The sequence below is a fragment of the Salarias fasciatus genome, chromosome 12, assembly GCF_902148845.1.
Source record: "Salarias fasciatus chromosome 12, fSalaFa1.1, whole genome shotgun sequence".
Classification (NCBI taxonomy): domain Eukaryota; kingdom Metazoa; phylum Chordata; class Actinopteri; order Blenniiformes; family Blenniidae; genus Salarias; species Salarias fasciatus.
In genome coordinates this window covers 17473054-17499147 of record NC_043756.1, presented here as the reverse complement: position 1 = coordinate 17499147, position 26094 = coordinate 17473054, and the positions used below count along the sequence as shown (strand labels likewise).

The 26094-nt window shown below is 42.4% G+C and overlaps 1 protein-coding gene across 3 annotated transcripts in view; it reads right to left on the bottom strand.

The window, feature by feature from the left end:
- The window catches only part of fbxl17 (F-box and leucine-rich repeat protein 17), a 207891-nt gene that overhangs the window by 105536 nt on the left and 76261 nt on the right, over positions 1-26094 (bottom strand). For all 3 annotated transcript variants that reach the window (XM_030105542.1, XM_030105543.1, XM_030105544.1), the window contains exon 8: positions 21466-21596. In XM_030105542.1, the coding sequence (XP_029961402.1) occupies positions 21466-21596 (131 nt within the window). The remainder of the gene's footprint in view (positions 1-21465; positions 21597-26094) is intronic.

Sequence of the window (26094 nt, the reverse complement as noted above, 5' to 3'; positions counted from 1 at the left end):
CGGGACATGATCCGGGCCAGTGCAACCTGCGCTCAGGAAACAGACGAGACGGGAGTCCAGAAAGAGACTAAATCAAAAAACTTCCCACAACCACAGAAAGGTTGATGAACAACGGGGACAAGGTGCAAGATGTCAAAACTATAAACAACAATCATGCCGGTGACAGCCGGGAGGGTGTGAGGAAACTCAAACTGGCAACGCACGCAAACAGAAGAAGCACACCCACTTGTTCAGCCACACAGAGAGAAGGAAGAGCGTGATCGCTCACGCGCGCCGCCGCGCACGCACAGACGCACACAACAACAACTCTCTGTCGGCTTTCAAAACAAAGGTATTAATCATCATTACATACATACACACAAACACAGAGCACGGGTGGGCCGGGGGCTGCCGGTGCGCCTACGGGACTCGTCAAAGAGACACACTGACACCTCGGCGCAGCCTTTACTGCTGCTGTCATAGCAACCAAGGTCAAGTGGTCCAAAGCTGTGTGCGTTCAAGTGAGCGTGTGCACGAGGAGGAATTGTAACGCGCTCCCAGAAGAACCGGGAGGAAATAATGAGCTGGTTGGACGGAGTAAGAAGATATTTCAAATCCCAGCAGCTCTGTGCAGCACAGCGCTACCTGTACAGACCTACGAGCATCCTCGCACGGATTGGTTCTCCGGAATGGATTAGGTGACGTCAAACCTCCAAATAATGTTCAACAACTTGTTTCTTCAATCTAATTGCTAGTTTTATATTGGCCCATGACAGATTCCCAGAATACGCTGCAGCAATTAACAATATGATCCCCGTGAATCAAAGAAAAGCAGTTAATGTCTCATGAAGTTCATCGATTCAGGTGATTCTCCACTCATATCCTTAAGAAATTTCCATCTAAGGATGATAGAGGAACACTCAAACCCCTCTCACACTCATCAGACATATATCACGCACTGCGTGAAGGCACCCCAGCACTTACCCTCTCACAGTTAAAGTTTTATTTCACTTTATTTATCATAAGTGTAATAATTTTTACGATGTCTGCGGGGGTGGTCTCTGTATCAGGCAGGCTGGCGAGGAGGCCAGCCCATTGCTATAAAACACTGAGAAACCATACAGAGTAATAACACCTTTTAGTTTACCCAGTCGTGCTTTGGTACGGCAAGAAATACAAAGTTTGTTTGATGTTTTCACGGCGACCCTTAAATCATAAAATTCATCCCCTGAAAACAGCACCACACAATCAAAAAGTATAAAACAAAAGCATAAAATGTCTTCTGATGATTAAAAATGTTGTGATTCATGCTGTTGCTGCTTGGAGGAGCAGTGGCTGGATGTAGGTTTGTTTTTTGTTTTTTTTGTCTCGACGTTCCAGAGTGGCGTTGGGATTATTCCCTTCAGGAGCTTGGTCATTAGCAGTAAATTACCGGAAGCAACACATTACTCAAAGTAATAAATCACTGAAGGTAATTAATGAATAATTGAAATTATTAATTTAAATAAATTTGCTATTTATTAGTTAATAACGGTGGGGAAGCACCCAGGAATCAGGGACTAATGACTGAACTATCAGTCCCAATTGAAGAGTTTCATCCAAGCTTGTAGTAATTCCTCTACAAGATATAATGATCACTAATGATCATTAACTCTGATAAGCGTGAACACATGGTCCTCAGGGATTCGTGAGCCAGCGTTAAACTGTGGCCCAAGGTGTAATGATTTCAAATGTTTGATTTTCTGCCCCTTTTTAGTAACGACTGTAAGAAGCTGGAAGCTCCATCCAACAGCCGAGTCGCTTTGGGAAGCAAGACAGGTGGACACTGGTCACTTGGGTCCAGGTGAGGTATTGGCCTATGAGTGGCAACATTTTGAATCCAAGGCAAGTTTTATATCTATATGTGAATTAATGTTTGCGAGCTGGGCAGGCATCCATGGTGTCTAAACTATGTGATCCATTTCTGTCTGAAGAGTACTTCTCAATTCAACTTGCTCGGCTCCGCATTGCACTTTCACAACTTGTACTAGAAGCCAGGCATGCCAAAAGGCAGAAACCCCGGGTTCATATTAAACAGCATCACAGTCAAGAACAATCTTTGACAAAGAAAAACCAATTCGGACATGCTTCATACACAGAATAAACACAATGTCAATGATGACTTTGTGCAGCGGATGTGAAGAGCAAGCGTTTGAAGTGCAACTCAGTGGTTTGAAGTTCAGCACTCTCCTGCATCCAGTCCAATTTATTCCTGTCTCAGTCACTGAGGCGTCAGTATCCTGACTCCAAACGCAGTGCCTGTCGGAGCTGCTGTAATCTGCAGTGGAGTGGTGTCACCCCTAACACAACCTGTCACAATCCACTGAAGAGAGGCACAAGTATAAAGCAATACTTTTCAACGCTCATAAGTGATCAAAAACACGATTGGCAGGCTGCCATCACAGGGAAAGTCTGTCCAATAAGTTCTAATATTAACAATATTTGACCTTTGCTGTTTTATATACACTTTTTTTTTATTCCCGCCATCTTTCTTTCTTCTTCAGCCTCTTCTTTTAGTGCCTGCGGTCCTTTCGCGAATGTCCCCGTCTCTCTCATGCCGGTGTGTTAAATGCAGGAACGGAAGACAAATCTGACCTTTTCAGTGTAATCATGCCTTTGGCTCCATTATATCTACACCCTGGGCCCAATCACCTACACACACACTTAACCAGACACACACCACGAGAGGTTAATCACACAGTGAGAAAGGCTGTATCCAGAGATGTGATCATTGTTTCACTCCCACTGGACACTCTCATCCTCTTCAGTTTTCAGTGCTCCAGGGCAAAGGCCCACAGCGGCACCAGAGCAGTTAAGCTGGGGAGTCATCCAATCAATGGCCACACTCTTTCTAAACCTTTCACCACTTCAGCGCAGTTTGGCATTGCACATAGGCGGTAAAGCAAATTCTACATAGAAAGACAGAGATGGATGTCCACATTTTCTGTTATTTTATAGAAAAAAGGAAACTCTAAAGGCCCATGATGAGGCTTTTATGAAGCCAAAATAAAAGCAACAGATTTGAAAATATCAGGAACTGATGGACGGATGGATGGAATTAAAGAGGACAGCAGGGCAAGGCCAGGCCACCCTCATATGTCAACATGACATGGAAAATAGTTAACTACTCACAGAACCACAAACTCAGAGCAATTTCATTCATTCCCACTAACTCTTGGGCACACATGCAATGAGAGGGAAACAGACGTGTACATCCACGCGCACTCTCCCCATCAATTAGCAGAAAGTCGTCCAGTGAACAGTAAAAGCCGACTTCTGGCTATTCGGCGAGACAGCGTGTTACAAATTGCAGCCGCTCTCCTGCCTTAACTCAGCCTTTCTTTTTCATTCTGTCTCTTTTAAGAGCGGGTAGCATAATTAATAACTGGTATCATTCCAATAAAGCCATTAGCAGTCTCTACATTTGTTCATTCTCTCACTCCGCGCTCTCGCTGTTTGTTTCTCATTGCGCCCCTCCGTCTCTCTCCTCCTCGGTGATGGATGAACATGTTTGAAAGCAATGTAATGCAGCCCAGCTTTTAAGAACAGGAAAAAAAAATAGCAAGCACTGCGATACACAAAAAAAAAGGCTAAGTAGACAGGAGGAAAACAACGACAACAGGTCGTAGGCCTCAATCCCCACAGTCCCTCGGCGCAGTCATAATCAACTGACGTCTGTTTTCAATTTTGGTTTCTTCTGTTTAGTGTAACATGGGAAAACATTTTTTTTTTAAAGGGAAAAATTAATTAAACTGTTATTTGACAATACGCTGAATTTTTACCAATAATTGCTTCAGCAGAAAGATTGTGTGGATGTGAGGAACCACTTTCAAGAACACCATGTATTCTTTGTAATGTCTTTGAAAGGAAATCGCGACAAAAAAAGAAATAGGTGCCATATTAAAAAAACCAAAGTGGTTCAAGCTGTGCGTGAATGCGTGCAAACCCACTTTTTGAGCCATTTCACCTTGTGAAATTTGCTCCCATTAAGCATAAAACTGTGATTTTTTTTTTTTTTTTCCAGCAATCACAAGACAAGGGAGTTCAATACTGTAAAACGCATTTCTCTCACTGTTGGTTTCTCATAGCTTGAAACGTATTGATTTTGTTGACTCAAAGTATTAATATCAAGGGCGCAGCTATACAAGCTGTTCAGGCGGAAGCTTGATCAATTAACTCCTCATTTATTATTCACATGCTGTTAATTTCCCCAGCCATTCAAAGTTGGACGATTATAAAGTCACATTAAGAATCGTATATAAAAAGACGGCGGCCCGGTGTAAATTACAGGCTGTGTTTCTATCCGTTGAAGTAAAGCCACATTATCATGATATATTCTAAACTATTCTTGGGTTATATAATGACAAAACTGTTGCACGTATGCTTTAAAGTGTGGGGAAAACAAAGCTAAATCTCCATGCTGATTCTTCATTTTCTTCCCACTTTCCCTGAGGACGTGGTGTGATAGCGTACGCTCTGTAATGGCGAAGCGCGCCGCGCAGCTTTTAGGGGTAAATTGATGTCAGTGACATCGTTGTAAGTTTGCATAAAACCGTGGGACGGAGAGGCGAGGAGAAAACTTTTCGCTGGCGGGTTTGAGAGCGAGCCGGCTGCAGTCGGCGCTATCTAACACTTGTCCGATGCTCAAACTCATGTCTAACCTTTCTACAATCACAGTCCGGCATGTTGGATAAAGCTCTGAAGCAGCCCACTTGAACAGCTCCGGGCTGTGAAGACACCACGCCATGTGTTCAGACATCTGCATAAAAACTGCTTTTAAAGATGAAGAATGCTAAAAAGAAAAAAAAAAAAAAAAACAAGTCGGATGTCTTTCAATTTCTACGATTAATGACTATGACTTCATACAAGACAAATAAGTTCAGTTACATTATGAAAATTAGGCTTATTAGCTTTTCATATGGGACTGGTGATTAAGTGAATAAACACAATTAGGCAAATGAACAGGATCGTTGTGAGGAGTTTTTGAAGCTCTGCCCACTTGCAAGTTTTAAAAAAAGTGTCACACAGGAAAGAAAATTAATGAAGCGCATCGACTCGCTGCATATACGCAGACTTTCCGAACTTCAGGGTCAAACGAGCCACTTGCAGCACAATGGGGTGCTGCATCAAACTGTGATGCAACATCTGTCAATTTTTGACGGGAGCTTGCCGACAGTCATAGGAATCCCTTCAGCTGCTTAGCAACAACACTTATTTCAGGCAGATTGAGCTAATATATATATATAAAAAAAAAATCCTCAGCTTTTGATTCCTGCACTAGGTTCAGATCATGTTAAAGAAGCATGCTTCATGCACAGCGTCCAGGTGAGTTTCTCGGGTCAGAGTCCTGATTAAACGATGGATTAAGTCACTCCGGCGGCGTCAGTAACTCAGCACCTTCATTCACACTGCGAGTCACTGCTTTTGCATGATCACTCTGAAGTTTAATTTTAAATGTAGTGCTGCTTTCAGCACTACTGAAGTTACAGATTGGGGTTTATCACCAACCATCATTTCACCAGTGACTAGATGGTAAAACTGCACTAACAACAGCTGATGCGGCGAGGTTTAATTTAAAACTGATAAACTCGCAGGGTTTCACAGGAGGTGGCAACAGCTTGAGTTTGTTAACACTTCAGACTGTTGGAAACCGAGAGATGACTCCCCAGTTTTTCCAGCTCAAACCAGAAGCATTTGTCAAAGTTTGGACACGGGGGTGATCTTTTCATTAAGAGAATATCTGCGGCCTGACATTTACAACACCTGTTAAAATGAAGATGTATTACATATTTCACAAGGTGGCAAAAAAGGCATCCATCTCTCCGCCTCGCCGTCTCCCGCTCGCGCTCTCTTTCACTCATGAAACGGTGTACAGTTAGTGGCTTATTAATTTAAAGAGTACTGCATCAGCCTATCCTCAGTGAATATGCTAATCAACAATTTTGAGGCCTGATGAAGTATTTTATGAGAGGCTGTAAAAGTATTTTTGGGAAATTCACTGTCAGGTTCAATTGCTCAAAGTGACTATCCAAGGAGAGGCATATCTCACGTCGCGCTTTAAAAGAGGAGGTCGCTTGATGCGAAGCCCGAGCAAGATTAAAGTGGCAGATTTGCGATAGCCGACCTGCGCTGAATTGAGTTGTTAGTGACAGTTTTTTTTTATTATGTAAATCAATTATTGGCAAAGGACATTGACTCATCTTCAAGTACAGATTTAAAAGAGAACATCGAGAAAGTTTCATGTTTTCAGACCAAAGAGTTTTGCGTGTGAATAAAAGACTGATTCATTAACGGGTAGTGGTTTACAGCGTGAGAACCCAACTTTAATTCTGAGCCAAGGTGGAGTCTGCATGTTCTCACTGTGCTTTCATCAGTTTTCTCCTTTTCCCCCGGCTTTCAAATACAATGTGGCTGACTGACCGATGCAAGATGGATCCTGGAAATCAGCCAAAATTGGCCCGAACTGGCTAATTTCAGGCTAACAGACAAACTGCCCGGATGACTGATTTTCTTATAACATTTTTTTTTGTTTTGTGAGCATTGGACAATTCACAACATCCACCTGTCTGGAGGATGAGAGTCTGTGTGTGACTGCATGAAAGGCCAAAGCAGCATGCTGCAACATGATCGCTCATAATCCTATTAAACCCGTTTGTTTTTCACAGCAAAAGGGAAAAAAAAGGACTGCTTGCAGAAAGGTGGGGGGGCTGTGTTTGGTTTTGGATTTTTATATGAGCTTGTACTAAAATCTGATCATTTTCTCATTCTGCTTCCGTCACACTTTAATCATCTATGAAAATGACAACCCAGAGTTAACACACGCCCAAAATGAACTCATAGTTTACAAAGCAGTGAGCGTTTTCTTTTTTTGCTGTTGGCATTCATTTTATGATGCAGGTAAGATAATGAAAACTCAAAATGAAAAGCCTGAGTAACACAAGTACAAAGTGTTACAGTCTGTGACAGTCAGAGAAGTACTTTTACAAAGTAGAGACAGAAGACAGAGAAACAAACTAAACAAATCCAAATGAAAAGAAACTGTAGAAAACCCTGTATTCATGCTTTTAAAATAATTCATAGGGCTTGCATGCTTGCATGTGTGCAGCTGGCCACTGCAGCTTATTGCCAGGTGATGCAGTGCTGAGATGGGTCTGATTCAAGCTTTGTAGCCTGAGTCGTCTTCGACTGTCTCCTTCTTTCCCAGAGCAGCTCGGTCTTGGCAGCCCTGCACTGACGCAAGACCGGCTATGCTCAAATCAATTAAAGAGCCTGTTTGTAGCACACAGGGCTGAAGCCAGACTGAGTGCAGCCCGCGGGTCATTTTTCCCTCCGAGTTTAAGTATTTGAGACAAATAACAGAGCTGATGGACTTCAGCACAATGGAACCCGACATTTGGAAGAGGGCAGCATTAAACAGCACGGAACTTCACTTTCGACTCAGATCTGTTCTAGATACTCTTCTCTAAATCTTATAAGGAGGTTTTCAAACATTCAGATCATTTTTTAGATACATAGTCCAGCAGTGTGATGTGCTGACTCTCTGAGATTTAAAATGAGGGAGGAAAAGACCAAGGCAGGGCAGAGTCTCTCTCTCTCTCTCTCTCTCTGGATGCCATGACAAGTCACCCATAACATTGTCACACTGAACAGAGGGCCAGGTGATAAATGAGTGGGGATAAAGACAGGTATGAGATTAGAAAGTAGAGCAAGTGAGACCGATCCCACTGTCCATTCTTAAAACTCCTCACCTTCTGTACTGTCAGCATTTATTCCTCCATGAAAATCTCTGATCGAAGAGTGATTTGCATGATTGCATTTTCCATACCTTGCATTAATAGTGCAGAAAGGATGAATAGCTAATGGCCTATCACATTTAAGTAGCCATCTCAACTGGCCATCATATTATAGGCCCCTCAATCTGCTAATGAAACATGTCTCTGTCTTTCCCTCTCCCTCTCTTTCTCCCCACATTTCACAGTTACGTAAGAAGGGCACCATAAACTAAAAGTGGTGGCATGACGTTTCCATGAAAAAATAACTTTATGAATCATCATCAGAGCTCAGGGTTCAAAATTACTTACAGTGACAAATATACATTATTACCATGAAGTTTTTTGTCAAATAAAATAATTGAAAAGATCAATTAAGTAAATAAATCAATACTTTGCAATAATGATCACCATTTCAAAGTTTCCAAGCTTCATGAAGAAATATTATTTGACTGCTTATCATTGTTTGGTCATATGGTTAGGCTTGGAGTGGAACTACAGAACTTTCCCAGGGGAAACTTTTGATTGTTTTAGCAGCTTTCCACCTGAATGAAATGGGGCAATTTTGGCTAGTCTGACTGTATTTAGTGCTACAGTATATAAGTTATTATTGGAACAGGCCCCAAATTCATCATCATGATATTAAAGCACACTATGAAGCTGACTTCAAAACTAACTCGAACTTTATTGTTACATCAAGGTTTTGGTGTGAATGTAATTTTGTTTATGTAATGAAATACCAAAGTATATACTTTGACAGTGTGACAATCATAAATACATGTAAATGCAATTACATAATATCAAGGATATACATACATATATATATATATATATATATATATATATATATATATATATATATATATATATATATATATATATATGTATATATATATACATACATACATACATAAATATACATATATACATATCTCACACCTCACCTCACGAGCTATGAGCAAGCATTAATAGTATTTGGCTCCAAGGGGATCTAATAAGACCTTGGGGAAGAGGAGAGATTGAATAGTGATGCTGCTTTGAAAAGGAAGAAGACACATGAGAAGAAAGTGGAAAGGACGGTGTGGATATGGATGGACGAAAGGAAATATGGATTCAGTAAATGGAGGATGAATGAAAGGAGAGAGAAAAAAAATTGGGGGGGAAAAAAAGAAAGTTAGAGGGTGAGAATGTAAAAGCCTGAGCAAATAGTTATTACCAGTCTCTGAAGGGTAGCGGCGTGAGCTGAATAGACTGGGACTTGGAAACCACTGTTACCGGTGGTGATAGGGGACCGCTTCACAGCCCGGCAATCTGACAAAGGCTTAGTAGGTAATGGAAGCAGACCTCCGACAGCAAAAAAACACAGGAGCTTTAGCACGCTATAAGAGCTGACCATCAGATAAGCCCGGACCTCTTCAAGTCCAACAAAGTAAACGTTTCAGCGTCAAAGATGTGTATCACTCATGATTTGTCACGTGTGAACTTTAATGTGAGCACTTGAAACTGCAGCTGCGCCTCCGAAGTGAAGAAAAGTCATTGGCAGTGAAGGGCAGAGCGCTGATTTGTGAGTGTTAAAGAAGTACATTTCTCCATCTAAAGGTTCAGATAAAAGATCCAGAGAATAGCGAGCGAAGACCCTGCCTTGTCCTTCAGCGAGACAGTAAATCTCGCTCTTCCGCCAAGACGCTGTCTTGTAACTGACCTTGTGGTTTGACCTTTCCATAAGAAGACATAGTTGAAAAGACAAATTTATCCTGCAGTCGATAGGTCAGATCCTATCAATCTGCACAATGAACACAAACTGTTTGACCCAACAACAAACTGCCTATCCTAACTCCAGTGATTATCCACACAGTCACCACAAAACACACTTGATCCACCAAATACAACCATGCAAATAAAAATATGACATAAAATAAACACTTTGGAAATGTCCAAATTGCACACCCCACACATGCCTCATACTGGAATTTATGTGTTCAATGGCAAGGAGGCAATTTCTGACTTCCCAAGATGAAGAAATGGGAAATTACTAAGCCAAGGTTTCCCAGAAGACGTTTTTCCTGGGTGCAGCGCCTGCAGATTGTTTATGCAGCATTTTAATCTATCTAACATTGAATTTAAGAGTTCAGAAGTTGGAAGTCTGATGAAAGCGGACTCGCCATATGTCATGGCTCGTGTAGGTTACTGTGGAATGAAGGAGGAGTAGATATAGATGGTGTGGGTGTAGCTCGCATTTTTGAACACAGTGTCTTCAGCTGGTCGGGTCACGAACTTATTAGTCTATACAGTAGAGCAGTTCGCATCAATGAGACCACATCATGTTTCGAGAACCTTTGGCACTTCATAAATCCGAGTTCATGATTGGAAAACACACGGGTCATTTCAATTAAAGAAGAAAGACCTGTGGAATATATAATAACAATGAAATACATTTTATTTGTAAAGCACAACAGAACTTCAATCATAATTTTTCATGCTGGAATAAAAGAGTAGGGGAAAAAAAACATACATTTCAAATGTAAATAATGATGCCTTTGTAACATCAGTCACATGGAAAGACGGTTTTGTATTGTAGGTTGTTTGTAGCCTTGATGTTTCCAGGAAAGTGAGTGTTTTCAGGCTGTTTATAGTGAGTTAGTCAGCCCTAAAAGTGATTTGTTAGTGAGTCGAACCTGCAGGACTCTCTGAAGGCTTGTGTTGCGTGTTTTTGCAAACACAGAGGAAATAAATTCATGATGGCTGAGAAAGTTCATAACATTCCCTGATGTCTTTACTGCAGAAATAAAGCAGGGAGGAAATCTGCCAACAGATGAGAATTATGGCTGTTTTGGATGATGAGCGGGTTTTTTTTTTTCTTTCTTTTTTTTTTTTTTTCTGTTATTTTACAGTATAAATGTTTCTAACTGTCGAGGAAAATGATTCACGCCGCTTTAAAACACCTGACGGAGGAGAGGGTGAGTCTGTGGCGAACAGACAAAATGTACTAATATGGATGTTCGGCGATCCAGAATTCCACGAGAGAAAGAGGAATCTGCTCGGTTTGCCTTTATAATGTTTCAGGGACAGAACGAGTTGGATTATATGAGGGTAGTATTTATTTATGAGTTAAACTGGCTTTTTTTTTTTTTTACTCACTTTTCCTGACTTAATTTTTAAAAATGTGAAAATATATAGTAAATATAATGCAATTTATTAAAATGAGCAACTTATTACAAACTGGAAGTACTTCATATGAATAGCTCCTGCAACTCTGCACAATCTCTCAACTTTGTAGCACAAGTTGCAAGGAGGCAGCTGGCAGAGGCAGCCTTTCCAGGGGCTACGCAGAAGCCAACGCATACCAAAACAAAGAAGAGGAATAACAATCAGCGCAGTATTTGTCCCCGAGAGCTTCTAATACAAACCAGGTGTGCAACAATAGCAGTTAATAACCCCGATTTACTTTGTTATTCAAGTCCCATCACAGAGCACTGTTTAAAATACCAATTTGAAATAGTAAATCAGCCACGCAGCAAAAACCTTTACCCCCAGAGACTGAGACACACACAAATATCCCACCAAACAAATCAGAGCAGACACAGGGTCCCCTTCATCCATTTATTATGTGGCGATACCCACAGGTTCTTTTCTTCTTTGGTGGAAAATGGCCTTCCTCCATTTCTCCCACACTCCAAAACCCAGAGTAATTTTCTTAATCTTGGCCCAATTCTGAACATTTGCATAAAAATGTTCACTTTTGAGACTCCCCTAACAGAACATGGCTCTAATACGTAATTACTCTCCTCAATAGTGGCGGCTAATTACAGAGGTGTCAGACAAACAGGTAGCGGAGCAGAGGCGGGGGGGCCCCTCCGACACAATGGCTGAGGTGCGAGGACGCCACATGGGACAGAGCGGCTCAATGGAAAGCAGTAAATTCATTTAGGCTGGCTTCATTAAACCCTGCTCCTTGGGCCCTGCATCATGCTCTCCCCTTTGCTCTCCCACTCTCCCTGCTCTCATTTGCGGGGCGGCGGATGTGCTGTGGGTAAGAAGGAGGCGATCGCACAAATGAGTGCGACGGAGAGGGAATGAAGGGAACGCTGCGGGGAGAAAAAGAAGGGGAAGTGGCGGAAGGGAGGAAGGAAGGAAGGAAAGAAGGAAAGGGAGGGCGTCCACAAAGCAGCACACACACACACACACACACACACACGAACACCAAAAAAAAAAAAAAAAACACACAGTGATAGTGCAGAAAGTGCTTGTGGGACAGAACAAGGGCACGAGGACATGTGTTCATTTGATGATAAAGAAATAAAGCATAAAAGGATGAGCGTATAAAAGAATAATTTTGAATACGGCTTTTGTTTTATTCATTTGACCCAGTCTTCCAAAAAAGCCACAGAGAACAGAGCAACACAGAGAAAATTACAGCTTTGGTCCACAAACAGAGGCCAAATGCCAGGCCTCCAACATGGCGAAACAAGGGCAGCCGAGCCCCGCGGTCTCTTTACCATTTAGATTATATTGGTAGCTTTCTGACCCCGCAGTATGGATAACCATAATAAGCCGCGGCCCCTACTGTGTACCACCTGTACACAGACTATATTCATAAAAAAAAAAAAAAACCTCAGCTTGTGCACAGACATCATGACCACAAAAAGTCTCCACCAGCACCGATCCAACTCTATTTGCCCCAGAAAAAGAATTACTCATACAAGATGAAATTTCCACTCCTGCACAGCTTTGTCAGACTCAATTCAACACCGCTGCCTTTTATTGGCACCAGTTTGTGCTCAATTTAGCAGACGATATGCTGGGAGGTCAATTAATTTCTGTTGACAGTGAGAAGGAGTGCCATCTCACAAAGGAAGACAAATCACACCATTCTGAAAGTAATCTGAAGACATGGAAATAGAAATGAAAGACTTCTGGTATTTCCAGCGAGGAATCAGGCGGTGCGCCGGTGGTCTCACACTTCCAGAGGGAAAGTGTGACCAACTCCTCGTCCGACGCTTTGGTTTCTGGCCAGCGGAGCACTTCGTGAGAACATTTCTGGGTGATTACATTACGTACTCGCTCCGCGGACAAGTTGATTGCGAGTGACTCAAATCACTTTAACAAGATTCAGACGTCCAGCCACACGACCCGGCGTGGAGGCCGTCGTCTGGGAGGAGGATCGGCGACACCTCCGGGGTCAAAGTTCAGCAATGTGGGATGAGGAGACTGGAGATTCACCATGCGGACAGCAGCTTATGGTTCTCACTTTATCCGGGCCAAATAATTGTCAAAAAATATTTTAATTATCGGCTTTGTTTCGAGAAAGCAGAGCAAACTGTCTCATGACTCATCCTGCACTTGAGGGTCTTTACTAATTTTGCATCCCTCCTCAGCTTCACTGGCGTCTTCAGGCTTCAGATTTCTGCTCGAGCTGACAGCTGTGTGTAACACGTCGAGTCTGACTGATTACTGAAAATGTCAATCAAACGAGAAAGAGTCTACTTTTGGAGCATTTCTACAGGAAATCTGAGAATTATTATCGCTCAGACACTGTTAAACAGTGTTTTTAAAGCATTTAGTCACAGACTAAAGCATCTGCAAGCAACTTCACAGGAAGTAATTTAATTTAAAGCACAAGCTAACGTTCACAAGCGTATATATAACTACATGCACTGGAGGCTTCATTAAAACTTAAACTATATCAGAAACAACCATTTAATGTGTTTGTACATCATCCAGTGCCCACACACACACACACACACTCACACCATAGCGGATAGCTGCTATCCGAGGTGCTTTAACACCAATGGGAGAAACTTGGAGTTTAGTGTATCGTCCAAGGACACTTTGACACATTGACAGGCAGAAATAAAGAATGAAACGCCAACCACAGGATCAGAAGACAACTCTCTCGACGGTCTGACCCACAGTTCTCCTCCATAGCATTGGAGCAAACAAAGGTCTTGAGAAATATCGACCTATTTTCTTTACTTGCTGCATCCAGACTGGGGATGTTGGTGAAAAAAAACATGAGAAATGAAAGTTCTTCCCTTCCTGACAAATTGACTGAAATTGATTCTTGGTGTGGAACCCATCAGGAAGGAATGTTTGGAATATTTCTTCTGACAAAACTAAAAATAAAAACTTCTCAATGGCGTCACAAAAACTAACTGAAATAAAACCTGATAATGGAAGAACGCTTAAAAAAAAAAAAAACATTAAATCACAATAATGAGAGAAGTGGATGAAAGCATAACAATCGAATCAACCGAGAGGACATAAAAATGAAATAAGATCAGGGAGGAAATCTAATGAAAGAAGGTGACTTTAAGAGACAGCTTTGTGTCTGAGGTTGTTTGATCTACAAACATTTTTGCATCAGAGCACAAAACTAAAAGCCCTGTTTTCGAATGACGTATTTTATTATCTGGTTCCTCTTTGCACCTGGAAGCTAATAAGGCAAAATGAAAACAGTTTCCCTTCCTAATTAAATCGAGTACAAAACTATATGTGAGGAAATAAATTTCATTATGAGGGAGGAACATATTGGGTCAAAATGGAAGCAATAATTTGGATGTCATGGGTCAACAATCTGGTTAACATGGATTTTTAGCTAAATTTCATTCTGCCTCATTTTTTTTGTGAGATAATAGCCCTTCACGGCCTGTGTCTAATGTGGTTCAACAGCTGTGAGATTCAGGGTTTCCCATGAGCTGATTACATTTGGATGGTCCACGAGGTAATTTATAGGCTGCCAAGATGAATTTTTTTGTTAAGGATTGAATGCAATGCTATAATTCAGCATTTAGAGGTGGCATTTAGATTGATGAAGCTTAGAAAACCACATGAATTTACTGTGGTCGAACATTAAAAGGGTGTTTTACAGCATGGTTATAATGTCAGATTCAAAAAACTCTTTATAAAATTGCAATTTATTTGACACTGTGACGTAATACTTTTTGTACCAGGTCTTTTGTTTTGTTCTTTTAACCATTTCTACAGTAAAAAGTAGATTTTTTTTCCCCGTGGCGCTGATATGCGAGCAAAAAATGACGGACAGAGTTGACGAAACTGATAAAAATCAAACTCCTTAAACTCAGTCTGTCACTGACAGTGTATCACAAATCAAATTGTACGACTTCCAGAAATAAGAGCACTTCAATCACACGAGAGGTCAGGTTCAAGCTCCTCAAGTTTTCTTCTTTTTCACATTTTCTGTTACATATTGCTGCCAGTTAAGGTCTGACTTTTCAAAAACGTGCGCCGAGAGGAGCAGGATGCTTCCCCGTCTTGGATCTGTGCCTGAAAGCAACAGCCGCTTCCACGCTGCCGCAGCCCAGAAGCTCCAGCTGCTCGCCTTCATTGTGTCTCCGCGCCGCGCCGCAAATGTTTCTCCATCTCCGATACTTATCAAGGCGCCGGAGTTTGACGCCGCCATTACTCAAAATTAATAACCGCGGCGGCGTGTTTATCATGCGCACTTTCACACCCAACCTGCCAAAAATAATCGCCTTGCTGTTTCGCGCGCATGGCGGAGAGGAAGAAAAGCGAGGGGGGGAAGACAGAAGGAGAAACACAGAGAGACAACTAGAGAGGAGATGAAGTGTGAAAGAGAGACGGAGCAAAGAGAGCAAGGATTTGTGATGAAAGGCATAACTGGGAGAGAAATGAAGAGAGAGTACGCGACGTGCATACGAGCGCATCGGCCGTGCCTAATCACTCTGTCTCCATTACACCTCCATGTTTTTGTTTTTTTTTTTTCCTCTCTCTCTCCTTTTCCTGAACCTTTTCTTTCCATCGTTTCTGACAACAGGGCAACTCTGGCACTCCTTGAGTATTCACTCTGCTAAACGCCACTCTGATCTCCACCGACAGCCAATCTGCTCCGACATGGCAGGCCTGAGTAAATAAGAAAGGGCCAGGGTTTTTAATTTAGAAACCACGCGGGTATAAGCGGAGTCTGGCCTCCGAGAAGCAAGAAAAGAAACATCCTTGTGCTATATAAGTGGAAAATACAAGCCGGAAAAGGAGAAGCGACAAGGACAGGGGAAGGCCCCTCAGCACCTCTCCTCAAATCTGGAGAGACAGGTGGCGGAGGAACAAGACAAGGACAAATGTCTGTCGGTGGCTCTGCTGACATTTTCCATGGCATTTAGAAAATATCCAAGAAAAACCAAAAAGAAGAGGGGCGTCCTAAAAATAGCTGGCTCAAGAAAACATATGCTATCAAGTATGAACTCAAAGTTACACAATGGATGCAGACACTTCAAAATGACTCTTACCGACTCTTATTCTGCTCACTTTCCCAAATTCCTTTAAGACAGATGAACTTTTCAGGCTGAACTCAGCAGCTGCAGAAACTGCGCCCCACAGAACCCACAACTTTGTAATTTTACATATTTAGTCGCAGCATCAAACGGACGCCGGCCCCCGTTTAGATATAAAATGTGAGTCGGTTAAAAGCTTGAAATAAAAAGTAGGTGACAGTGGTTACTTCTTACTGACATGCTGTTCCAGGGCTCGTTTCTGTTTTGTCAAAGTCAAAGTGCCCCGAATGAGAGGAAAAAAATAAATATCTGCAGGAGAAGGAATCAAAATCCTCAGTGATTCATAGCAACCACAAAAAAAAAAAAAAAAAAAAAAAGCAGTTCACTTAAGGTAAAGGAAATAGTTTTGCCCAAACAGGCCCGCCAGAGGGTCCACCGCCCCACGGGATGATATGCAAAGCATAAAAACTACCCACCAAAGGTAAGAGAATGTCAGTCATTTGTTGCATTTGTGGTTGCTGCAAAATCAAGAGATTTATTATTTTGACATTTCACTGTGTTTCAGCAGGAGGCATCATTAGAAATGGCATAAAGCTGCAATTTTGAACATTTTTTTTCCTGGTGATTTTCAAGTTTACTTGGTATTTTAAAAAGATCCTGAATAAAATTTCCATGTACTCACATTTCACCGCACAAAAAACATTCCAAGTTATGATTGCACAATTCATGTTTTTTTTTTTTTTGGAATATTTTCACTTTACTGCTCCAATGCACTCTCGGTCAATTTGGGCTGAAATGAGTTTGTTCCTTCAGTCTGAAGTCAACACTTCATTCATGAAATATCACGCCTAGAGATAATTGATCAAAACATGCACATTAGGGAGGCTGAAGAAGATTCTTGCTGCCATTTCTTCAGTTACACATCAGACCGTTTTAACTATTATAGAATTCTGTTGCTCATGGCAATGAAACCTTCTGCTCAAACAAACAAATGCCTGCGTCTGTATCTATTCACAAAAGACAGAGAATTGATCGATGTTTACGATGTTTTCCTTGGACATCTTTTGTCTGCGCCCGGTCATTACGATAACACATTATCCCCTTTGTCCTCTCCAAACTCCGAGCTGCTCGATTCCTCCAGACTGGCGGACAGTGAATATGATTCAATAGCTGTCTCAGTAATTAGCAGCTGCTTTCAACTTGTACGGGAGAAATTTTTAACAAGAAATAAATTCTGAAAATGATACTGGAGAAAAAAAAGTAAGAATTTAGTAAGATGAGAGTAGATAAAATCCCAGTGTTTGATTGATAATACCTTTCTGAGAATGAATAAGAAAGGATAACGCCTTGACTTTGCTGTAGAGTCAAGGAGAGTAAAAGAAAATCTTTTGATAAATGTTCCCAAGTCTTTACTTTAGCTTAAGAATCTTTTTTCTTTTTCTTAGTTTTTGGGTTTTTTTTTCTGCTCTCAAAAGCATTCTGATGTGTAACTTGTAGAGTTTTGACAAATACAGGTCCTGGTCACCTTCACTGTGACCAGGCCGAGCAGAGCAACTAACTGTCATTTAACACATCATTGATCACAGTGATGCATCGTATCGTCATCTGATTCGGGGGTTTAACGCTTCTGCAGGCGCTGCGACATCTGCCAGCTGGCTACAGCAAAGGCTATTTGGAAGGAGTTTCTTTAGAACTGCCTTCAGATTCAGGGTGAAAAAAAGTTTTGAAGGTGTGTTTCTGGAAAAACGCTTCTCCTCAATTATTCCCTGCTTTATAAGCTGCAGAAAGTCAGAACGGGCCCCTGGTTATCTCTCAACTTACAGGGGACAAAAATGTAGAGCAGCCAATTTGGGTTGCAATTTTTGATATTCGTAAGTGATGGAAATATGAAGAATATGTTAGGCTCAAGTGAGAAAAAAAAAAAAAAAACGAAAATAGATTCCTTTATTCCAATAAAGCTGGGAAACGAGGAAAGGGAGAGAAAAAGAAGAGATTGCACACCAGGGCAGTTAGGAAAAGCCCAACTTTCAACAATACAGATCTCATAAAATGAATGACTCACTGACTCCGCGCATCTACGTTCAGCAAAACTGACCCACACACAGGCACACATACACACACAAGGGTGCACATAAATCAGCATGTCAACACACTCCGCGTGTCCAACTGCAGGGTCATTGTTAGGAGAGCAGTGGCTGAGTCTTTGCTTTGACCATAACCAATGAAGAGGGCTCACCACAAACTTTATTGCAACACACACCGGAGAGGTTTTAGCCTAAGAGCCCGGCATCGCAATTTAATCTTCAATCTCATTACGTCTGGCAGAAAGCGCACCCTACAATAAAAGCTCATTTTGCAAATGACAAATTATACTGGAAAATGAAGACATTCATCAACAGTGAGGACAGGCATTATATATAAAGGAATCTTCATCCGTGCACATGTTAAAAGAAAAAAAACAACTGAATAGCAACAGAAACGCACCGACTGGAATATCAATGATAACCGTTTAACTCCGACACTGTGTCCTCAACTTGGTTCAAACACAAAAAAAAAAGTGAGCATTGCCATTTTCTCTCCTGCCCTGCTTTGATCATGGCCCGCTCCCCATTTTCAAACGCTGTGACATTTGAGAAAACACAATCCCACTTTGGTCCGCTATCACCGCTTGAAGACGATACTGAGAAATAACAGGGCCCGCTCTGCCCACCTGCAGCACGTCGCGTCCCATCTCCCCAAGAAATGACAGTGACCAAAAAATAGGCGTCCCACTGTCGCAATCTGCCCATCGGACTGTGACAATGGGAAGTCCATATTTGGTCATCATTTCTGCCTTTCTTACTGGAGGATGTCGCCTTCCACTATTCCCCGCGACAACAGCGCGAGCCGATTACACACTGCTTTTTCTTTTTTTTCCCCCTTAAAGATGAGGGGACAGGAGGAAAGTGGAAAAACGAAGGAGAGGAAAAATGACTGGAGTGCTTTACCTCCCACAGAGCTCCATCTCTCCAACGGCCTCTTGATATGGGACCAAATTGATCTTGGAAATAAGGGGTCATTTCCTCTGCTTGTTTACCTGTTCGCAGCACACTGTCATCACTTTGGGAGACGCGCAGACACACGCTGACCCATCCGTACCCTCCGAGAACTAATGTGACGTAAGCTTGAGATATTGTGTGTGTGTGTGTGTGTGTGTGTGTGTGTGTGTTATCTCTGCAGCAGTGATCCTGAAGGTCTCCGACTGTTTGAACTGTGGGCAGAATATCTGATTACAGCTTATTCCTCTTTCTCACTAAGCATGCGCATTGCTGAAACCCAATAAGGAATCTCTCGTCTCTTCTGCCAATAAGTGTGAAATTGTGTGTGTGTGTGTGTGTGTGTGAGTGAGTGTCCATCTTCAACTACACTGTTGTGTACGCCCATCAATAATTTTAGATTATTTGATTCTGGTTCAGTTGTCGTTTATTATCTAGTGTTCTTACAAAACCACAGTTTGATTCAATAACACGCTGCTGGAGGTTCAACGCTGACATCCCTTTCCCGTCAGCGCTAACAGAAATCTGCGTTTCATAACCATTACTTCAAGACCAGTCATGACTTCTAAGAAACAAAATCAAATGAAAAACAGCAGAAATTGGATGAATAGAGGTTTGTGTACAGACACACCACTCATTATGTTGGCCGCCGGGACTTTTTGCAGCACGGCGCGAAACTGCTGACAAGCTTCATCAGCATCTCAATCATTTCCAACATTAGCTTCTCAGTGCGTTAAAATAAGAACAAGACTTGCTCAACATCGAAAACTGGCCTTATATCTGAAACTGGGGTGAAAGCTGTTTAGCGTTATGAAGGACGGGAATCGAATGAAAAATCTGAAAAATCGTGCTTTTACTCTACAAAAAAACCGAAGTGGTCTTCACTCTTCTGTCAGAAGCGGTTCACCAGTTTTTATGTCTGCTTTTGCTGTTTTACTGCCATCTCCCATCACATCATAACACATATTAGCGCTCATGCATATCCAGCAGAAGGCCCTCCGTTCTCAGGGGAGCGAGGAGCTGGAGCAGCGCCGCATCACAGAAACACCAATGTAAGACTCCTCGGCGACTGTTGGCCTACCGTGGCCTTTCACCCCGTGCTGTCTCAGCTTCATTCATGAGCCAACAACACACCTACTGCACGCCGCTGCCACCACACACACACACACACACACACACACACACACACACACACACACACACACACACACACACACACACACACACACACACACACACACACACACACACACACACACACACACACACACACACACACAAACACAACTTCCGAGCTTTATCTTCCGCACAAACCGCCACCACACCACATCACAAAGCATTTGAAATTCCAATATTCCCACAGGTGATCGAGACAAATCCAGACACACGCACACACACACACACACACACACCTCTCCAGCCCCTGGACCAAAGCAGGAAATATCATTATGGAATCAATGCAGCTCTGAAGCATTCGGGGGGCTGAAGGGGTACGTGCACACGCTTGTGTGCACGTCGGCACGAGAGAGAGGGAGAGAGAGGGGGAGAGAGGGGAAGAAGCTGATAACACAATGTGCTCCTGTGAGGATTTCGCCAAACTCCATGTTTTTTGATTGAAAGGAGGCAGGTAAGGCATTACCATAACCTTCCCACCACATGCCTGCTGTAAACTCAATAATGCAAGAATGATTTCACACATGCGTGCCCACATACACACACACACACACACACACACACACACACAGCACTTGCCTTCCACCCATTGCTGAAACGCACCACGGTACATTCAATATTGTGTTCACACTCCTAAGCCAGAGTGGGAGTACCGTCAGCAGAGAAGCCTTAGCTGTAAATCAATAGATTAAATAGAAACATATGAATAAAACACAAGCTAATAAATAAAAGAGGAGATGGTTTACTGTTGTTGTCATATACAGTATGGCCTTCTCGCTCCGATCGGAGACAGGAACAGAGGTGAAGAAGCAACACGAACGATGACCAGACGGAAAAAAAAGCTGCTGTTCTCTTGTGCTTTCAGTTAGTTTTTTGTTTTTTTTTTCCCTTGGCATGCTTTTATTAGGACTGTGTCTGCATTAGTGCTCTATGATCAGTCTTCCTGAGTTCCGAAAAAACCTACAGTGGTTTCAGTATTTAAATATGACCTCGATGAGCCTTCTGTGAAATTTCTATTCTTGATAACACATTCGAAAATGCTTCAATAAACTTAGATCAAAAGATGTTCTTCTTTGCTACACAAGGCTTCAGTTCAACTGTCCAAGCAGGAGCCAGTTGTTATTGATGGTGTGTGTGTGTGTGTGTGTGTGTGTGCGCGCTGCGCCGGAGAGAGTGCAGCACCGGCTACTTGGCTTTACAAACAAACTTGACTTGACGTACCTGTCGTTGATGCTCCAGTTGAGACAGAGGTTGAGGGAGCTGAGGTTGCGACACTTCCTCACCACCTCCATCACCGTCTCGTTGTTGAGCTCCGAGATGTGCCGCAGATCCAGGACACTCAGGTTCCGCAGCTGCAGGAGGCGACACACGCAACACAAACAGGGTTTCATCCGGACACGTTCCCACAAAGCGGCGGCTGTGCAACCTGTTCTAACAGAGTGACATCCCACTCCTTACAACTTCATTTCTGTTCACAAAGAGATTAGTTTATTCGTTTTCATAAGTGGTACAAAAAGTAAGCTCCAGGAGAGGAATATTACATAAAAGCAGCTACAGTATAGAAGCATTTGATATGTTCCCAGGAACGAGGGTAATATACTGTATCCCTATATGCTGAGTGAAGTTATGTTCTCACATGTACTGGAGCGGGGGAATAAAAAAAAAAATAATGAATGCAGAATAAAACCTAACATGGCAGATAAAAGCAGTAAATGTGTTTCCTGTTACTGTTTACCGTTTTGCGTCTGCCTGCCTGGTGTAAAGGGCTGCCGAGCCGTTCACTTTGCTGCTTCCTTTTCATCTTTCTGACTTTCAATAATCCCACTTTCTGATCTGAATACCTTATGAGAGGGGTTTAGATTAATCCTCCAGTTAAAATCTCCACTTCCTGACACACACTTGGAAACCCACATGGCACGCTGTTCAACAAGCGTTCCTGCTTGCCGAAATCACCAAAAGGCTTTTGAAGTGACGGCACAGGTGTATTTTTTCTGATATGTGCGTGCGTGTGTGTGTGTGTGTGTGCGCACATTCATGCACTCACACACCGGGGAAGCAAGATAATGGAAGCGTGATATTCCGGCCAGCCGCCAGGGAGGCATAGAGGTAAATGTCATGGCCGAGGCTAAAGAGAAAACAAGCTTACAGTTGGTGTTAACATCACTGAGCACTATTGTCGGCTCCATAGGCATGACATATACCGAGCAGCATGAAGACACACGGGGGGAATGGATAAGGGCCGCCGCTCGCCGTGTGGAGTAAGCGCACATGTAAACACTCCTCCGTGCCCCCCCCACATACTGAGGATCAAAACACGGAGCCGCGCACACGAGAGTGCAAACAAACAGGCCAAGTGTGCAAGATGCTGCGTGGCACTGAAGCTAATAAAAACGGCTTTCAAAACCTTTTTCTCCGTCGAGCCGCTCCATTTGTCTCTCTGCTCTTGTGTAGCCCGTGGCTTTTTCTTTTCTTTTTTTTTTTTTTTTTTGTCAGTCTTCAGAGAAAATTGCATCCACACCTCTTGTGATAAAAGGCCTGCTTAGGCATGAAATAAACATGAAAAAGCTTTTTTTTTTTTTTTTGGGCAGCATATTCTCACCTATAATCCAAAGACGTGCTCAGATATTCTAATGAAATAAACATGGAAGAGCTTTAGCGTGCGACGGCGGGTCAAGAACGCCGCCGTGCCCACCAGACGCAGCAAAACTGACATGATAAACAATAGCATCTAATGAAACGGAAAAGCCCTGAACTGCGTGTAGCGTTGCAGATAGATACTCATTAAAATTCTAGCGCACGCACGCACAAACATGCGGAAACCCGCACGAGCACACAGACTGTCATGTGCCCGTGTGACCAGCGTTAGATCGAAGTGCTAAATTATTCATTTGGAATGGTGTGTGCGTGTGAGTGTGTGTGTGTGTACTTGTATTACTTATGTTGCAGGGATATAAACATGCTTACACATTTACGCAGATCATAGTGTTGGAACAAAATTTAAGCCATTTGATCCATTGATCATTCATTTATTCATTAAATCTTATGATGAAGACTCAGTTCTGGGGAAGGTTTAATTTAGGCACTTATTGATAACGGCTAGAGTATCCAGGAAATCAATTCTGGCCAGTGTGTAACGCACGCTCAAGAGTTGGAAGCATGCGCGCGTCGTGCGCCTTTGTCTCCAAAACAGAGGCTCAGCATAATTCAAACCAGGACGCAGAATAAATGACCAACATCACAATTATTCATAGCAACAGACGTGAACTCACTCTTGTCAAAATCACTCTCATCATCATAACAGCCACACACTTTCTCACAGACGCTTATTTGCATTCACTATTTTGGGATAATAAGCCTGGAGTAAAGTTGAAGACGCCCCAAGCATCAAAAGTAGTATTTGTTCTCCAAATCTTTAAAACTGCTTATGTCTGCTATATAGAATTTCTACTACAACCAATAGGAGGGGTTTCATTGATGTGGACAGCCAATGAGAAATCAGGCCAACCACCGCGAGCTTTGATTGGCTGCGTGTGTAGCTAGGTTGAACAAAAAAAAAAAAAAAAAAAAAAACTAGAAATTTTGCAGATGTCTGCTTGAAAGGGAGCAGACACGCTCTCGGCTCGGAGAGCAACTTTGCTAATCCATCTGTGAAAACCGCTGTTTAGCAGACATTCGATGGGAGGAAAATCCACCCAGAGTCTTTGGTTGAAAAAAAAAAAAAAGCAACTTCCTCGGTAATTAGACGCACCTCAAAAATGAAACGGGCTGTGGCTGACAGATTATTTCAATTAGAGGCAGAAAAGTTTCATTACCAGCAACCTGACTGAACACGGTATTCTTACACTGTATCTTATATTCTGCACATGATGCAAAGGAAAACTATTCCAAACCACGGAGAAAGAGGAAAAGAGAAAAAGTGTGGCGGAGGAGGGAGACAGAGAGCGAGTGAATGGGGAGCGGGGGGATTTGGTGAGGGTTTCGGCAGGTTTTTCCTCCTCGTTGGCTGAAGTCTGTAACCAGGCAGAATCCTGCTCGTCTGCTCTGTGGTTCCACCCGGATAATTATTCATGCTGCTTCGCGGAAACAGTGAAACCTGCACAATCCAGCTGCTATCGGTCCATGGTGCCGTCTTCATCCCGTTAACATACAATTACATGATTCTGAGCGCAATCTCTCTCTGGGATTAATAAAGAATTTATATTTTATTAATGGACAGTCATTATAAGAACATGTAAGTAAATTATGTACTCCACAAAAAGTCTGTTAAAAAATGTGTACCCTCTTGAAAATTATTTACATAAACACATTTTTCTGTTTAAGAACTGGTGTCATTTAGATAGCAGCTTAATGTATTACATACAGGGCCTTATTAAAACAGTAACAACACAACAATGGTACATGGAGCAGTGTTTGTTCCATTTCTGTAATGCAGTCTGGTTTTGCTGATCCAACATTTAAACAATGATATCATATATGGTATGTATTGCTTGACTCTTTGCTTGATAAACTCTCTCACTGTTGACACTTGATTTAATTCATTTACTGCTACACTTTCAGATACAGTCAAGTGTTTTCATTAAAACAACGTGTTTCAATTAATAACGACATGTTAACAGATCGTAAATCAGCGAGTGTCAGAATTTAAAAAAAAATGCCACTTAAGGTGTTTTTAAATAAATTCAGAATCGTAAACCTGGGTGTGTTTGTAGAACTGAGCTTTGTTGATCTTTATGGCTGAATCGGTTCAGGTTTTTAAACTGGATCCTTCTTCTTTGCCCATTTGGGGATTTTGGGCTTTGCTCAGGGATCTACAATGGTGACCTGCCATTCGTGAGATCAGTTAGCTAGCTTTCCAAGCCTCCAGTCTGCGCCACATGACTGGATGGGATTTCCTCGTCCAGTTTGGCTCGCCCTTCCTCTCATTAGAAGCATCTCTGAACCTCGTCGTTTTTTTTTCCCAACTCATTTCCAAGACCAAACGAAAAAAAAAACTTTAAATGAGAAGTATTAGCTGCTCGTTTTAAAGACATGTCATCCTTCAGCCAGGTATAGTCTCCAATCCCATAACTGAGGCAGGTGATTTTGCACTTTATTATTGCAGAGGACAGTATGTCACAGTTGGGCACGCACAGTGTGGGTCTCTGTGTCCCTGCGCATGGCCTGCCAGGCTACACCGCCATAACTACCTGTGCCATGACGGCGTTTATTTACACAGCGTCAAACGCCACGATGCCAGGCAGGAAGGTGAGGTCTGGTGGACCCTGAGCGGAGGATATGATGTCAGGGTTTGAGCGCTGGCGCAAAGCGGCGCAAGTTCGTGGCTCGAGCTGTCCATCAAGCCCGGCGTCCCGACTGACAAGCTGCTCGATGACATTTACAAAGCGGAGACAGAGCGGGCATTGTTTTAGTCGTAAAAAAAAAACGGGGAAAATATGAGCTGCTTTTTTCACTGCTGCAGAAAATTTATAGCCGCATCAAGATTTAGTGCATGACTTTTTGTAAATGAAAATGGGCCCCTTTGTGCTAAAACGCTATAAGAAACACACACACACACAAAAAAGTGCGGCAAAAAAAAAATGTTTTAAAGTTAATTCGTGGTCACACTGACAGCAATTAAAAATCTCTGACGAACAAAGGGGAGCAGGAACAAGTTGAAATCCTCTAAACAAAGCAGGTACAAGTTTAGCCAGTCACTTTGAAGTGTATCCAAAGTCCCGGGCGGGGAGTCAAAGTCACGGGGTGTTGTTGAGGTGTTTGCCTGGCTGTCTGCATGTGTTGGAGACTGTGCGAGACTCAATGTGGCAGGGCCGAAAAGGTGGGACGGCTGGCAGCGGTGTCACTGGGTGAATA